The sequence below is a fragment of the Physeter macrocephalus genome, chromosome 20 (assembly GCF_002837175.3).
Source record: "Physeter macrocephalus isolate SW-GA chromosome 20, ASM283717v5, whole genome shotgun sequence".
Classification (NCBI taxonomy): Eukaryota; Metazoa; Chordata; class Mammalia; order Artiodactyla; family Physeteridae; genus Physeter; species Physeter macrocephalus.
In genome coordinates, this window is record NC_041233.1 from 92,968 (window position 1) to 110,482 (window position 17,515).

General features: G+C 42.1%; 1 protein-coding gene across 1 annotated transcript in view; it reads right to left on the bottom strand.

Moving 5' to 3' along the window:
• The window catches only part of FMN2 (formin 2), a 315,875-nt gene that overhangs the window by 25,051 nt on the left and 273,309 nt on the right, over window positions 1-17,515 (bottom strand). The window contains exon 21 of the mRNA XM_024131954.2: window positions 14,099-14,248. Coding sequence (XP_023987722.1) covers window positions 14,099-14,248 — 150 coding nt within the window. The remainder of the gene's footprint in view (window positions 1-14,098; window positions 14,249-17,515) is intronic.

Genomic DNA, 17,515 nt, shown 5'->3' on the forward strand with positions numbered 1-17,515 from the left:
TTTTTTTTCTGGGGTTTTATCTTGTTCCTTCATCTGGTACATAGCCCTCTGCCTTTTCATCTTGTCTATCTTTCTGTGAATGTGGTTTTTGTTCCACAGGCTGCAGGATTGTAGTTCTTCTTTCTTCTGCTGTCTGCCCTCTGTGGATGAGGCTATCTAAGAGGCTTGTGCAAGTCTCCTGATGGGAGGGACTGCTGGTGGGTAGAGCTGACTGTTGCTTGATGAACAGAGCTCAGTAAAATTTTAATCTGCTTGACTGCTGATGGGTGGGGCTGGGTTCCCTCCCTGTTGGTTGTTTGGCCTGTGGCAACCCAACACTGGAGCCTACCTGGGCTCTTTGGTGGGGTTAAAGGAAGACTCTGGGAGGGCTCACAGCAGGGAGTACTTCCCAGAACTTCTGCTGCCACTGTCCTTGTCCCCACAGTGAGCCACAGCCATCCCCCGCTTCTGCAGGAGACCCTCCAACACCAGCAGGTAGGTCTGGTTCAGTCTCCTATGGGGTCACTGCTCCTTCCCGAGTCCTGATGTGCACACTACTTTGTGTGTGCCCCCCAAGAGTGGAGTCTCTGTTTCCCACAGTCCTGTCGAAGTCCTGCAGTCAAATCCCTCTAGCCTTCAAAGTCTGATTCTCTAGGAATTCCTCCTCCCATTTCCAGATTCCCAGGTGGGAAGCCTGATGTGGGGCTCAGAACCTTCACTCCAGTGGGTGGACTTCTGTGGTATGAGTGTTCTCCAGTCTCTGAGTCACCCACCCAGCAGTTATGGGATTTGATTTTACTGTGATTGTGCCCCTCCTACCATCTCATTGTGGCTTCTCCTTTATCTTTGGATGTGGGGTATCTTTCTTCGTGAGTTCCAGTGGCTTCCTGTCGATGATTGTCCAGCAGCTAGTTGTGATTCTGGTGTTCTCGCAAGAGGGAGTGAGAGCACATCCTTCTACTCCACCATCTTGGTTCAGGGCTCATACAGATGTGTTCTTAACACACCTTACCAGAATGTCACATGACGTTGTGTGTTGTCATGATCAGGATGTCATTTATATTAAATGATGGAGAAACAGCCACTGAGCATCTAGCATGGAGACACTATGCTACATACTCTAATACACAGCCTCAATTAGTTACACAGTCTCACTGCAGAACAGGTATTACTGTCTCCATTTTGCTGACTTTGAAACCATGCCTTGAGACTTCCTTGGCGTCCAGTGGTTAAGACTTCAACTTCCAATGCAGGGGCTGCGTGTTCCATCCCTGGTGGGGGAGCTAAGCTTCCTACATGCCTCGTGGCCAAAAAACCAAAACACAAAACAGAAGCAATATCGTAACAAATTCAAATAAGACTTTAAAAATGGTCCACATCAAAAATCTCTTTAAAAAAAAAAAGAAAGCATGCCTGTCTAGGACTCAAGGGGTAAGAGGGAGAGCTAAGTCAAATGCTTATGTTTTCCACACCACATCAATGAGAAGGACAGCAGACCTTTTCACCATAGACTAGAAGTTCACCATTTCAAGAAATACATCTACTAACTCATGCGAGTCATTAGGAAAAGCCAGAAAATACGTTACTACCACTCCATACTCAAACACCAATTAGAAAGAATGGGATGAGGACATTTTATAGAGTATTTACAACCTTAAACATATTATTCAATGTATACATTCCAAATTAGAGCAAGAAAAACTTGATCAGAAAAGAAAATTTCAACCATACCATTAAACCATCTTCTGGGTTATTTCTACTATGCTAAGACATTCTGCTAATTACACAGGTTATCTTTAAAGGCTTAATAAATTAGGGCTAGTAGATTATTATTTACTTTCTTTGGGCAACTGCTCTCCCTAACTCCAATGACAGTGCTGAGAAGGAGACTGTCGACCATGGCAACACTGCCCTCTGGCTGCAGGACTGCGTCTGTGAACCGCTGTACCAACCACGGTATCCATGCCTCTGGCCACTGTGGCTGATCCAAAGATGAACATGACTCCTCTGGAGTTCCTCCCTGGGATTCTTCTACAGAGTGGAGAATGCCCTCTCCTCCTGGGTTGGGAGAACGTGAGCCACGGCTGGACTGATGGCCAGGGGTCAACTCATAAAGAAACAGCCTGGCCTGGAAGTTAGGCTGGAGCACAGAGCAGGTGGGAAGGAGGGCGTTGGAAGGGAAGAGAGGGTGAGAGAGTGAGGGTGAGAGAGAGAAAGAGAGGAGGAGAGAGAGGAGAGGAGGAGGAGAGGGCATTTAAAAGACAGGTGGAGGGCGGCAGGTACAGACACACCTGACTAAGAGCCCCCCCACCGTGCCCTGCACAGCTGTGGTTGGTTAGGATTTCCACACTCAGGCATCCACAGGCACCTTCCATCCTTCTCTTCTGTGGTTTGACCATCTAAACAAAGTCTTTTTGCTTCCGGTGTTTGGAGTGGGGTTTTTATTACCTCCAGTGGCAAACTTAAATTACCTAAGAAAACATGTTCATTACTTTACTAGACTAAGTTCTTATTTTCGTGTCTGCGTCAAATAGTGTGACAAGTCAAATCAGCAATATGTATGGAGACACCAAAAGGGGGCACTGTGGCCTAGAGGCCCTGAGAGCGACACTGAAAAAGAAGACACAAAACACCATGTCTGGGAAACAAAGACAAATGCAAACATGGAAGAAGTCATGGTATAAAGTAAGAACAGCACAGGACTATGAAAATATGCAGCCAGTACATATCACAGGAGAAGAGGAGGGAACACTCAGGTTGGGGAGAGCGTCCCATCTGAAGCACATGTCACTTGAAGCCTTGCTCACGCTGACAGTGGTGTGTCAGGGGTTTAACCCCTCCACTGGCTGCACCCTGTGTCCTGTACACGTCTGGGGGCATCGGAGCTTTCCTGAAACACCCTTTCACCTAACCACAGAACACGTGCCATCAGGCTTACACCAGGGCAATGCCGCCTTCAAGGGTGGGCATTTGTGCAGCACACAGGGCCCCCTCTCAGGGCTCTGCACTTGGTTTAACAGTTTGCTGTCTTGAAATTGCTAATACTTTTTGAATAAGGGGCCTGCCGTTTTTATTTCGCACTGTTTCCTGGAAATTTTGTGGCTGGTTTTCCACTAAGGAAAGGGACAAAATTTTGCTACAAACAATTCAGACCCACAGTCTTACTTTTCAAACCAGTCTCTTTGCCAAGAGACGTAATATAGTTTGGGAGACAGATGGCAAAGAAGCTCTCTCACCTGCCACATGTTCTTCCTTAGCCTTTCATTAAAAGCAAATGATTTAGGAAAATAAGAAGTGCGCAGTGGAGAGCACCTGTTACATGCCAGTTCACAGCACTGCGAAGTTGAAAGTGAAGTCACCAAGGGTGACTCAAAAAGCCCATCGTATTTTTTTTTAGCAAAGGATGAAGTATAAAAAAAAGGATTGGGTTGATTTTATGAGATATTCAGTGGGCATGTCCAATGCATAAACTATCATAAACAGTGGACTGTTATCCGTAGTGTTACCTGGAAACACAATTCTATCCCAGAGAGCACAGGCTGCAAATGGCTGGTCCTTCCCGACATCACCTCCACGGGGGCCTCTCAGCAGCTTCCCTACAGGCCACGCAGTAATGGGAGTTCAGATGACAGTCCCCCTGCCATCTCAAGCCAGGACCTCCAGAGCCACCTCCACAGGGGCCTGCGGCCTCTGCTGCAATTCACTTGCTCACCACGTGCCCTCAGGGCAGCTGCCCCCCAACCGCGGCCTCCTCACTCCTGCCCTGTCCATGCCTATATCCCACCATGTCCACTCTCGTCAGGATCGTCTCAGCTTCCTCGCAAAGTGAAACATGGATCTTTCTGTTTTGTTCCCGAGTGTGAACGAGAGCCCCAGGCCCTTCCTAAGGGCCCAGGCTTAGATCAGAGCTGAAGGAGGCGCGTGGGGAGTAGCAGGCATCAGGAAGGGAGGTTGTCTGTGACATGCTGACGTTAAAAACAGTTTCCTCCTCACCGTTGTCCAAACTGAGCAAGCCTTGCCGGGTGAAAAACTGGACACATAGAGCTAAATCTGAAAGAAATGAATGGTGGTCCAAATGTGCCTGTGTTTACACGAGTCTCCCTCCTGTCTCACCCGCATGGACTTCTGACTAACATCTCATCTTTTATGTTAACTCCCGGTGATGTGTTTTGAAGTAGAATAAGCTCAGTGTTTTCCTTCTCCTCAGACTGCTCTCTTTTTGCATCCATTGTTCGCTAAAGCAGAGACTCCCTTCTCTGACGGAGCCTGGGCTCTAGGTAGGTAATTCTGTGAGTGAGCACAAGCCAGGCACAGGCCACATGCTCAGGACATGTCTGCAATTAACTTCACCTGATTTCAGGATGGATGAGGATCTACTTACAGATGAAGACTAGGCAGACGAGCGTGGTTTTGTATTAAGCAAGACCAAAATGAAGATGATAAGCAGAAAACTGTGGAATTTTGTGCTCTGAGGAATAAAGTCCCTTAGGAGGTAAGTTTTCTAAAGCAAAGTCCTTGTTAGGGCCAGGATGTTGGAAAGAACACTAATTGGTTCAGGATTAGGGTTTGGTTTCCTTTTCCTTCTCCCTCCAGGCCCAGCTACTTGGGGATGCTGCCGTGCGTGGGCCAGCCTGCATTCTGACTTGGTAACAGGACACCTCTGTGACCTTCATAATCAAGTGACAGAGACTCTATTTCATGTACTTAACAAGAGAAACTTCCCTTCATTCCTGAAAGAATTTACTTTAGGAAACGTGATATGATCTGATAAGATTCTTGAAAAGTCTTTTAAAATATATTGATCATCAGTTGCTTGGTGACACCTGGGAGAAATTTTGATACGAATGGTGAAATTCTGACAGTATCTAATGAATTGAGCAAAAATAAAACCAAACTGATTCATCTTACCTTATGGTCTTTTGAAGTGAGTGGGTTTGTCATCCTTGGCAGGGTTCTTTCACTCCTGTTCTTACCTTGTTTGCTTCTGTGTGGCCTCCTCATCACAGAAGCTGTTTTACCAGAAGGGGGTCCTGGCAAACCATCTCCCTAGCTGTCCTTTGTAGCATCACAGCCATTGTGCTGACTTTTCTTACTCAGGCTGAAAATACTGTCCGATCTCAGCACCCTCTCAGACTGGACACCCAGGGTTAGGACCCAATTTTTCATTCAGGCTATAAAAGTTGGCAAGCCCTAATTGGCCACACCCGAGAAAACACCAGTTTCAAAATGCCACTGTGTAAATGAAAAACACCTACCTCTCTTGTAGAATAAGTTTGTTTTCTTTCTTCCAAAAGTCTTTAAAGTCGGAGCTGAATTCATGCCAGATACTGAAGAAGACATTTGGGGACACTTCCTTCTCTCCAATCTTTGGTTTCATGAAGAAATAGGCTGTAGTCTCCAAAAAGCTGTCAAAGCGCGCACACACACACACACATACAAGTATAAAAGCTATGATTACTTTCCAATATGGGATATTCTTTCCCCATCCAAATGCTGATTTCATCTATGCAGTTATTATTACCGAGAGGACTCAACTCCTCAGGCACCAACAGTAGTTCTCTTAAGGTTTCATGTTAGGGTTTTTGGACACAGATATTAGCAGCTGACAAGAGTCCTCCATATACTGGTAGCTATCCTGGTCCAACCATTTTCAAAATTAATCACTATGTGTCCAACCTATTTCAGAGATGAACCTGTAATCAAGTTGGGACATAAGGGAAGTGGTGGGTCTATACTTTCCTTCTAGACTCTAAACAAATGAAATATCAGCTCTTTGTCCCCAAACTAATATGTCTCTATATGTGTATTATACTGCTTCTATACTATGGGCTTCCAACATTGCTGGTGGGGAAAAAAAAGCAACATCCCCGGGAGATGCTGACAAAGGCTCCCACTGGAGATCATGGCAGCACCAATGAGTGGGTACCAGCAGGGCGGCCAGCATCATGGCAGTGGGTGGCAGTGCCCATCTCCAGAAGGTGCCATTGAGGCTGCTTCATATTACAACTACACGACACTCAGAAGGGTTTCAAAGGGTTATTTGACAAAGAACATACAACTAGTAAGTGGTAGATTTATGGTGCACCTTGACCTGGACCTCCCAGCCTCCAGAACTTTGGGAAGTAAATGTTCACTGTTTAGGCCACCCAGTCTATGGTATTTTCTTATAACAGCCAGAACTGACTAAGTCAAGGACAAATGATCTAGATTCTTCAATACATAAATGTCAAGGGAAAAAAAGTCTATTACAAAGACTTAAGAGATATTGTCTGATTCTAATGGTTTGAATTTCTTTATATATTACTTCAAACTGTAAGAAAATAAAATCATTTCTTACATATATGAACTAATTGGACTTCCGAACAGAGACTGGGTATTTGGTGACATTAGGGATTATTATTATTTTTAGGGGTAAAACTGGTGCTGGTTATTTTTTAAAGGGGATTTTTTAGCGATACATACTAAAACATATATGGATGAAATTACACTTTTTGAGGATTTGCTTCACAAACAATATGGGAGGGGGCAAGTAGGCAGGGGTGTAGATGAAACCAAGTCAGGAACTGCTGGGTGATGAGTACATGATGATCCCTGTACATTTTGTTTACCATCTCTAAATCACAGCCAAGTTCCTCACCTGCATGGTCTTTAATCTACCTACCCCTACTTCCTTTAGGAAAGTATCAAATCCACTGTCTCCTATTTCCAGCATCCAAAATCTATTACTAGGTTTTCCTTCTGATTCTAAGAGCATATGAAGATTTCTGCATCTATAAATATTCTCTCATCCATGCACTCACTGAAAGACACCATTATTTACATACAGTTGCTTTATAATTCAATGCTCCTGTGTCCTCACTTGTTTTGAAATCTGGCTTCATAGGCCACCTTCACTACTTTCTCGCAAGAGTCTCTGATCTAAATCTACAACTTTTAGCAATTTTCATTCTCATGTCCTAAAATAATGGAACCAATACTGTCCTGTTTACTTGAACTTAAAAAAGAGAAATTATTAACAGAGCTTTTCTTTTACTCCTTTAGGTTAAACGGATGCAAACTGAATTAAATGTATTATTTCCATTTCCCCTTTATGAAACTCTCAATTATAGGAGACAGCTGAGGTAATGATCACCTATTTCATGGCTTTACTTTGTATTAACTTCAGATTTACAGAAAAGTTGAAAAGATAATATAGAGTTCAAGTATGGCCTCCACTCACCTTCTCCTAATATTAACATCTTACCCAGACACAGTATGCTTAACACTGAAAGTGAGAGGAACTCTCTTGGCAGGAGCTACTGAAAACTGCCTTCTGAGTAAAGTAAGAGAAACTGTGTCGATGAGTAGGGACGATGGGTAAGGGTGGTCACCCCACTGTGGTGCTGCCCGCTGGCCCCAAGACACACACACACACGTGTGTGTGTATGTGTGTGTGTGTGTATTTAATTGAAGTATAGTTTAAGTATAGTATTGTGCTAGTTTCAGGCTTATATCCTAGTGATTCAGTTATTTTTTTCAGATTCTTTTCCATTATAGGTTATTATAAAATATTGAATATAGTTCCCAGTGCTATACTGGGAACTTATAGGTCCTTGTTGCTAATCTATTTTATGTATAGTAGTTTGTATCTGTTAATCCCATACTCCTAATTTGTCCCTCCCTCTATCCCCTGCTTTGGTAACCATAAGTTTCTTTTCTATGTCTTTGAGTCTGTTTCTGTTTTGTAAATAATGGTCTCTCTAGCATTTATGATGTGTAGACTTTTTAAGGATGGCCATTCTGACAGGTGTGAGGTGATTCCTCATTGTAGTTTTCATTTGCATTTCTCTAATAATTAGCTATATTGAGAATTTTTCATGTGCCTCTTGGTCATCTGTATGTCTTCTTTGGAGAATTGTCTATTTAGGTCTTCTGCCCATTTTTTGATTGAGTTGTTTGTTTTTTCAATACTGAGTTATGTGACCTATTTGTATATTTTGCATGTTAACCCCTTGCAGGTTGCACTGTTTGCAGATATTTTCTCCCATTCTGTAGGCTGCCTTTTCATTTTGTTGATGGTTTCCTTTGCTGTGCAAAAGCTTTTAAGTTTGATTAGGTCTTACATGTTTATTTTTGCTTTTACTTCTTTTGCCTTGGAAGACTGATCTAAGAAAATGTTGCTATGATTTATGTCTAAGAATGTTTTGTCTATGTTCTCTTCTAGGAGTTTTATGGTGTCATGTCCTATATTTCGGTCTTTAAATAATTTTGAGTTTATTTTTCTATATGGTGTGAGGGAATGTTCTAATTTCATTGATTTACATGTAGCTGTCAAGCTTTCCCAATACCATTAGCTGAAGAGACTGTCTTTTCTCTACTGTATATTCTTTTTTTTAAATAAATATTTATTTTTATTTATTTGGCTGTGTGGGGTCTTAGCTGCGGCAGGCAGGATCCTTAGTTGTGGCTTGCAGTCTCCTTAGTTGCAGCTCCAGGGCTCCTTAGTTGCAGTTTGCCAGCTCCTTAATTGAGTCATGCTGGGTCTTTAGTTGTGGCATGCAAACTCTCAGTTGCGGCATGCATGTGGGATCTAGTTCCCTGACCAGGGATCAAACCTACGCCCCCTGAATTGGGAGCATGGAGTCTTATCCACTGCACCACCAGGGAAGTCCCTCTACTGTATATTCTTGCATCCTAATTGTAGATTAATTGACCATTAAGAGTGTGAGATTATTTCTGGGCTCTCTATTCTATTCCATTTGTCTATATGTCTGTTTTTGTGCCATACTATGCTGATTCCTAATTCTGGAAGTGTTATGCTTTCAGCTTTGTTCTTTTTCCTCAGGATTGCTTTGGCAATTTGGGGCTTTTTGTGTTACCATATAATTTATAGGATTATTTATTCTAGTTCTGTGAGAATGTCATCGGTGTTTTGATAGAGACCACATTAAATTTATAGATTGCCTTGGGCAGTATGGCCATTTTAACAATATTATTTCTTCCAATTCAAGAGAATGGGGTATCTTTCCATTTCTTTGAATCATCTTCAATTTCCTTTATCAATAGTTTTTAGAGTATAAGTCTTTCACTTCCTTGGTTAAGTTTATTCCTATGTGTTTTATTTATTTTGACATGATTTTAAATCGGATTTTTTTTACTTTCTCTTTCTGATATTTCAATATTAGTGTAAAGAAGTACAACAGATTTCTGTACATTAATCTTATATTCTGCTACCTTGCTGAATTTATTTATCAGTTCTAATAGTTTCTGAGTGGAGACTTTAGGGTTCTCTGGGTTCTCTATATAGAATATCATGTCATCTGCAAATAGTGACAGTTTTACCTCTTCCCTTCCAATTTGGATAACTTTCACTTCTTTTTCTTGTCTCATTGCTGGGGCTAGGTCTTCCGGTACTATGTTGAATAGAAGTTGTGAGAGTGAGCATCCTTGTCTTGTTCCTGAATTTTAGCAGGACAGCTTTCAGCTTTTCACCATTGAGTATCACGTCAGTTGTGGGTCTGTTGTAAATGGCTTTTACTATGTTGAGATTTGTTCCTTCTATACCCACTTTGGTGAGAGTTTTTATCATGAATGGATGTTGAATTTTGTCAAATGCCTTTTCTGCATCTATTGAGATGATCATGTGTGTTTTTTTTAAACATCTTTATTGGAGTATAATTGCTTTACAATGGTGTGTTAGTTTCTGCTTTACAACAAAGTGAATCAGTTACACATATACATATGTTCCCATATCTCTTCCCTCTTGCGTCTCCCTCCGATCATGTGGTTTTTGACTTTCGTTTCGTTAACGTGGTTATCACACTGATTGATTTGTGTATGCTGAACCATCCTTGCGACCCTGGAAAGAATCCAATTTGATCATGGTGTATAATCCTTCTTATGTATTGTTGGATTTGGTTTCCTAATATTTCGTTGAGGCTTTTTGCATCTATATTCATCAAAGATATTGGCCTGTAATTTTCTTTTTTTGTAGTGTCTTTGTCTGGTTTTGGTGTCAGAATCAATGTGGCCTCAAAGAATGAATTTGTTTCCTCCTCTTCAATTTTTTGAAATAGTTTGAGGATAAGTATTAGCTCTTTTTTATATGTTTGGTAGAATTCCCCATTGAAGCTGTCTGGTCCTGGACTTTGGTTTGCAGGGAGTTTTATTAAAATTACAGATTCTATTTCATTTCTAGTGATCAGTCTGTTCAAATTATCTCTTTCTTCTTGACTCAGTCTTGGCAAACTGTATGTTTCTAGAAACCTGTCCATTTCATTTATGTTGTCTGATTTGTTGGCACATAACTGTTCATACTATTCTCTTATGATTTTTGTATCTTTGGTATTGCTATTTCTCCCCTTTCATTTATTATGTTTATTTGGGTTATCTCTCTTTTCTTCTTGGTGAGCCTGGGTAGAGGTTTGTTGATTTTGTTTATCTTTTCAAAAAACCAGCTCTTGATTTTACTGATTTTTTTCTATTTTTAACATCTTTATTGGAGTATAATTGTTTTACAATGGTTAGTTTCTGCTTTATAACAAAGTGAATCAGTTATACATATACACATGTTCCCATAAGAAAAACTTGATCAGAAAAGAAAATTTCAACCATACCATTAAACCATCTTCTGGGTTATTTCTACTATGCTAAGACATTCTGCTAATTACACAGGTTATCTTTAAAGGCTTAATAAATTAGGGCTAGTAGATTATTATTTACTTTCTTTGGGCAACTGCTCTCCCTAACTCCAATGACAGTGCTGAGAAGGAGACTGTCGACCATGGCAACACTGCCCTCTGGCTGCAGGACTGCGTCTGTGAACCGCTGTACCAACCACGGTATCCATGCCTCTGGCCACTGTGGCTGATCCAAAGATGAACATGACTCCTCTGGAGTTCCTCCCTGGGATTCTTCTACAGAGTGGAGAATGCCCTCTCCTCCTGGGTTGGGAGAACGTGAGCCACGGCTGGACTGATGGCCAGGGGTCAACTCATAAAGAAACAGCCTGGCCTGGAAGTTAGGCTGGAGCACAGAGCAGGTGGGAAGGAGGGCGTTGGAAGGGAAGAGAGGGTGAGAGAGTGAGGGTGAGAGAGAGAAAGAGAGGAGGAGAGAGAGGAGAGGAGGAGGAGAGGGCATTTAAAAGACAGGTGGAGGGCGGCAGGTACAGACACACCTGACTAAGAGCCCCCCCACCGTGCCCTGCACAGCTGTGGTTGGTTAGGATTTCCACACTCAGGCATCCACAGGCACCTTCCATCCTTCTCTTCTGTGGTTTGACCATCTAAACAAAGTCTTTTTGCTTCCGGTGTTTGGAGTGGGGTTTTTATTACCTCCAGTGGCAAACTTAAATTACCTAAGAAAACATGTTCATTACTTTACTAGACTAAGTTCTTATTTTCGTGTCTGCGTCAAATAGTGTGACAAGTCAAATCAGCAATATGTATGGAGACACCAAAAGGGGGCACTGTGGCCTAGAGGCCCTGAGAGCGACACTGAAAAAGAAGACACAAAACACCATGTCTGGGAAACAAAGACAAATGCAAACATGGAAGAAGTCATGGTATAAAGTAAGAACAGCACAGGACTATGAAAATATGCAGCCAGTACATATCACAGGAGAAGAGGAGGGAACACTCAGGTTGGGGAGAGCGTCCCATCTGAAGCACATGTCACTTGAAGCCTTGCTCACGCTGACAGTGGTGTGTCAGGGGTTTAACCCCTCCACTGGCTGCACCCTGTGTCCTGTACACGTCTGGGGGCATCGGAGCTTTCCTGAAACACCCTTTCACCTAACCACAGAACACGTGCCATCAGGCTTACACCAGGGCAATGCCGCCTTCAAGGGTGGGCATTTGTGCAGCACACAGGGCCCCCTCTCAGGGCTCTGCACTTGGTTTAACAGTTTGCTGTCTTGAAATTGCTAATACTTTTTGAATAAGGGGCCTGCCGTTTTTATTTCGCACTGTTTCCTGGAAATTTTGTGGCTGGTTTTCCACTAAGGAAAGGGACAAAATTTTGCTACAAACAATTCAGACCCACAGTCTTACTTTTCAAACCAGTCTCTTTGCCAAGAGACGTAATATAGTTTGGGAGACAGATGGCAAAGAAGCTCTCTCACCTGCCACATGTTCTTCCTTAGCCTTTCATTAAAAGCAAATGATTTAGGAAAATAAGAAGTGCGCAGTGGAGAGCACCTGTTACATGCCAGTTCACAGCACTGCGAAGTTGAAAGTGAAGTCACCAAGGGTGACTCAAAAAGCCCATCGTATTTTTTTTTAGCAAAGGATGAAGTATAAAAAAAAGGATTGGGTTGATTTTATGAGATATTCAGTGGGCATGTCCAATGCATAAACTATCATAAACAGTGGACTGTTATCCGTAGTGTTACCTGGAAACACAATTCTATCCCAGAGAGCACAGGCTGCAAATGGCTGGTCCTTCCCGACATCACCTCCACGGGGGCCTCTCAGCAGCTTCCCTACAGGCCACGCAGTAATGGGAGTTCAGATGACAGTCCCCCTGCCATCTCAAGCCAGGACCTCCAGAGCCACCTCCACAGGGGCCTGCGGCCTCTGCTGCAATTCACTTGCTCACCACGTGCCCTCAGGGCAGCTGCCCCCCAACCGCGGCCTCCTCACTCCTGCCCTGTCCATGCCTATATCCCACCATGTCCACTCTCGTCAGGATCGTCTCAGCTTCCTCGCAAAGTGAAACATGGATCTTTCTGTTTTGTTCCCGAGTGTGAACGAGAGCCCCAGGCCCTTCCTAAGGGCCCAGGCTTAGATCAGAGCTGAAGGAGGCGCGTGGGGAGTAGCAGGCATCAGGAAGGGAGGTTGTCTGTGACATGCTGACGTTAAAAACAGTTTCCTCCTCACCGTTGTCCAAACTGAGCAAGCCTTGCCGGGTGAAAAACTGGACACATAGAGCTAAATCTGAAAGAAATGAATGGTGGTCCAAATGTGCCTGTGTTTACACGAGTCTCCCTCCTGTCTCACCCGCATGGACTTCTGACTAACATCTCATCTTTTATGTTAACTCCCGGTGATGTGTTTTGAAGTAGAATAAGCTCAGTGTTTTCCTTCTCCTCAGACTGCTCTCTTTTTGCATCCATTGTTCGCTAAAGCAGAGACTCCCTTCTCTGACGGAGCCTGGGCTCTAGGTAGGTAATTCTGTGAGTGAGCACAAGCCAGGCACAGGCCACATGCTCAGGACATGTCTGCAATTAACTTCACCTGATTTCAGGATGGATGAGGATCTACTTACAGATGAAGACTAGGCAGACGAGCGTGGTTTTGTATTAAGCAAGACCAAAATGAAGATGATAAGCAGAAAACTGTGGAATTTTGTGCTCTGAGGAATAAAGTCCCTTAGGAGGTAAGTTTTCTAAAGCAAAGTCCTTGTTAGGGCCAGGATGTTGGAAAGAACACTAATTGGTTCAGGATTAGGGTTTGGTTTCCTTTTCCTTCTCCCTCCAGGCCCAGCTACTTGGGGATGCTGCCGTGCGTGGGCCAGCCTGCATTCTGACTTGGTAACAGGACACCTCTGTGACCTTCATAATCAAGTGACAGAGACTCTATTTCATGTACTTAACAAGAGAAACTTCCCTTCATTCCTGAAAGAATTTACTTTAGGAAACGTGATATGATCTGATAAGATTCTTGAAAAGTCTTTTAAAATATATTGATCATCAGTTGCTTGGTGACACCTGGGAGAAATTTTGATACGAATGGTGAAATTCTGACAGTATCTAATGAATTGAGCAAAAATAAAACCAAACTGATTCATCTTACCTTATGGTCTTTTGAAGTGAGTGGGTTTGTCATCCTTGGCAGGGTTCTTTCACTCCTGTTCTTACCTTGTTTGCTTCTGTGTGGCCTCCTCATCACAGAAGCTGTTTTACCAGAAGGGGGTCCTGGCAAACCATCTCCCTAGCTGTCCTTTGTAGCATCACAGCCATTGTGCTGACTTTTCTTACTCAGGCTGAAAATACTGTCCGATCTCAGCACCCTCTCAGACTGGACACCCAGGGTTAGGACCCAATTTTTCATTCAGGCTATAAAAGTTGGCAAGCCCTAATTGGCCACACCCGAGAAAACACCAGTTTCAAAATGCCACTGTGTAAATGAAAAACACCTACCTCTCTTGTAGAATAAGTTTGTTTTCTTTCTTCCAAAAGTCTTTAAAGTCGGAGCTGAATTCATGCCAGATACTGAAGAAGACATTTGGGGACACTTCCTTCTCTCCAATCTTTGGTTTCATGAAGAAATAGGCTGTAGTCTCCAAAAAGCTGTCAAAGCGCGCACACACACACACACATACAAGTATAAAAGCTATGATTACTTTCCAATATGGGATATTCTTTCCCCATCCAAATGCTGATTTCATCTATGCAGTTATTATTACCGAGAGGACTCAACTCCTCAGGCACCAACAGTAGTTCTCTTAAGGTTTCATGTTAGGGTTTTTGGACACAGATATTAGCAGCTGACAAGAGTCCTCCATATACTGGTAGCTATCCTGGTCCAACCATTTTCAAAATTAATCACTATGTGTCCAACCTATTTCAGAGATGAACCTGTAATCAAGTTGGGACATAAGGGAAGTGGTGGGTCTATACTTTCCTTCTAGACTCTAAACAAATGAAATATCAGCTCTTTGTCCCCAAACTAATATGTCTCTATATGTGTATTATACTGCTTCTATACTATGGGCTTCCAACATTGCTGGTGGGGAAAAAAAAGCAACATCCCCGGGAGATGCTGACAAAGGCTCCCACTGGAGATCATGGCAGCACCAATGAGTGGGTACCAGCAGGGCGGCCAGCATCATGGCAGTGGGTGGCAGTGCCCATCTCCAGAAGGTGCCATTGAGGCTGCTTCATATTACAACTACACGACACTCAGAAGGGTTTCAAAGGGTTATTTGACAAAGAACATACAACTAGTAAGTGGTAGATTTATGGTGCACCTTGACCTGGACCTCCCAGCCTCCAGAACTTTGGGAAGTAAATGTTCACTGTTTAGGCCACCCAGTCTATGGTATTTTCTTATAACAGCCAGAACTGACTAAGTCAAGGACAAATGATCTAGATTCTTCAATACATAAATGTCAAGGGAAAAAAAGTCTATTACAAAGACTTAAGAGATATTGTCTGATTCTAATGGTTTGAATTTCTTTATATATTACTTCAAACTGTAAGAAAATAAAATCATTTCTTACATATATGAACTAATTGGACTTCCGAACAGAGACTGGGTATTTGGTGACATTAGGGATTATTATTATTTTTAGGGGTAAAACTGGTGCTGGTTATTTTTTAAAGGGGATTTTTTAGCGATACATACTAAAACATATATGGATGAAATTACACTTTTTGAGGATTTGCTTCACAAACAATATGGGAGGGGGCAAGTAGGCAGGGGTGTAGATGAAACCAAGTCAGGAACTGCTGGGTGATGAGTACATGATGATCCCTGTACATTTTGTTTACCATCTCTAAATCACAGCCAAGTTCCTCACCTGCATGGTCTTTAATCTACCTACCCCTACTTCCTTTAGGAAAGTATCAAATCCACTGTCTCCTATTTCCAGCATCCAAAATCTATTACTAGGTTTTCCTTCTGATTCTAAGAGCATATGAAGATTTCTGCATCTATAAATATTCTCTCATCCATGCACTCACTGAAAGACACCATTATTTACATACAGTTGCTTTATAATTCAATGCTCCTGTGTCCTCACTTGTTTTGAAATCTGGCTTCATAGGCCACCTTCACTACTTTCTCGCAAGAGTCTCTGATCTAAATCTACAACTTTTAGCAATTTTCATTCTCATGTCCTAAAATAATGGAACCAATACTGTCCTGTTTACTTGAACTTAAAAAAGAGAAATTATTAACAGAGCTTTTCTTTTACTCCTTTAGGTTAAACGGATGCAAACTGAATTAAATGTATTATTTCCATTTCCCCTTTATGAAACTCTCAATTATAGGAGACAGCTGAGGTAATGATCACCTATTTCATGGCTTTACTTTGTATTAACTTCAGATTTACAGAAAAGTTGAAAAGATAATATAGAGTTCAAGTATGGCCTCCACTCACCTTCTCCTAATATTAACATCTTACCCAGACACAGTATGCTTAACACTGAAAGTGAGAGGAACTCTCTTGGCAGGAGCTACTGAAAACTGCCTTCTGAGTAAAGTAAGAGAAACTGTGTCGATGAGTAGGGACGATGGGTAAGGGTGGTCACCCCACTGTGGTGCTGCCCGCTGGCCCCAAGACACACACACACACGTGTGTGTGTATGTGTGTGTGTGTGTATTTAATTGAAGTATAGTTTAAGTATAGTATTGTGCTAGTTTCAGGCTTATATCCTAGTGATTCAGTTATTTTTTTCAGATTCTTTTCCATTATAGGTTATTATAAAATATTGAATATAGTTCCCAGTGCTATACTGGGAACTTATAGGTCCTTGTTGCTAATCTATTTTATGTATAGTAGTTTGTATCTGTTAATCCCATACTCCTAATTTGTCCCTCCCTCTATCCCCTGCTTTGGTAACCATAAGTTTCTTTTCTATGTCTTTGAGTCTGTTTCTGTTTTGTAAATAATGGTCTCTCTAGCATTTATGATGTGTAGACTTTTTAAGGATGGCCATTCTGACAGGTGTGAGGTGATTCCTCATTGTAGTTTTCATTTGCATTTCTCTAATAATTAGCTATATTGAGAATTTTTCATGTGCCTCTTGGTCATCTGTATGTCTTCTTTGGAGAATTGTCTATTTAGGTCTTCTGCCCATTTTTTGATTGAGTTGTTTGTTTTTTCAATACTGAGTTATGTGACCTATTTGTATATTTTGCATGTTAACCCCTTGCAGGTTGCACTGTTTGCAGATATTTTCTCCCATTCTGTAGGCTGCCTTTTCATTTTGTTGATGGTTTCCTTTGCTGTGCAAAAGCTTTTAAGTTTGATTAGGTCTTACATGTTTATTTTTGCTTTTACTTCTTTTGCCTTGGAAGACTGATCTAAGAAAATGTTGCTATGATTTATGTCTAAGAATGTTTTGTCTATGTTCTCTTCTAGGAGTTTTATGGTGTCATGTCCTATATTTCGGTCTTTAAATAATTTTGAGTTTATTTTTCTATATGGTGTGAGGGAATGTTCTAATTTCATTGATTTACATGTAGCTGTCAAGCTTTCCCAATACCATTAGCTGAAGAGACTGTCTTTTCTCTACTGTATATTCTTTTTTTTAAATAAATATTTATTTTTATTTATTTGGCTGTGTGGGGTCTTAGCTGCGGCAGGCAGGATCCTTAGTTGTGGCTTGCAGTCTCCTTAGTTGCAGCTCCAGGGCTCCTTAGTTGCAGTTTGCCAGCTCCTTAATTGAGTCATGCTGGGTCTTTAGTTGTGGCATGCAAACTCTCAGTTGCGGCATGCATGTGGGATCTAGTTCCCTGACCAGGGATCAAACCTACGCCCCCTGAATTGGGAGCATGGAGTCTTATCCACTGCACCACCAGGGAAGTCCCTCTACTGTATATTCTTGCAT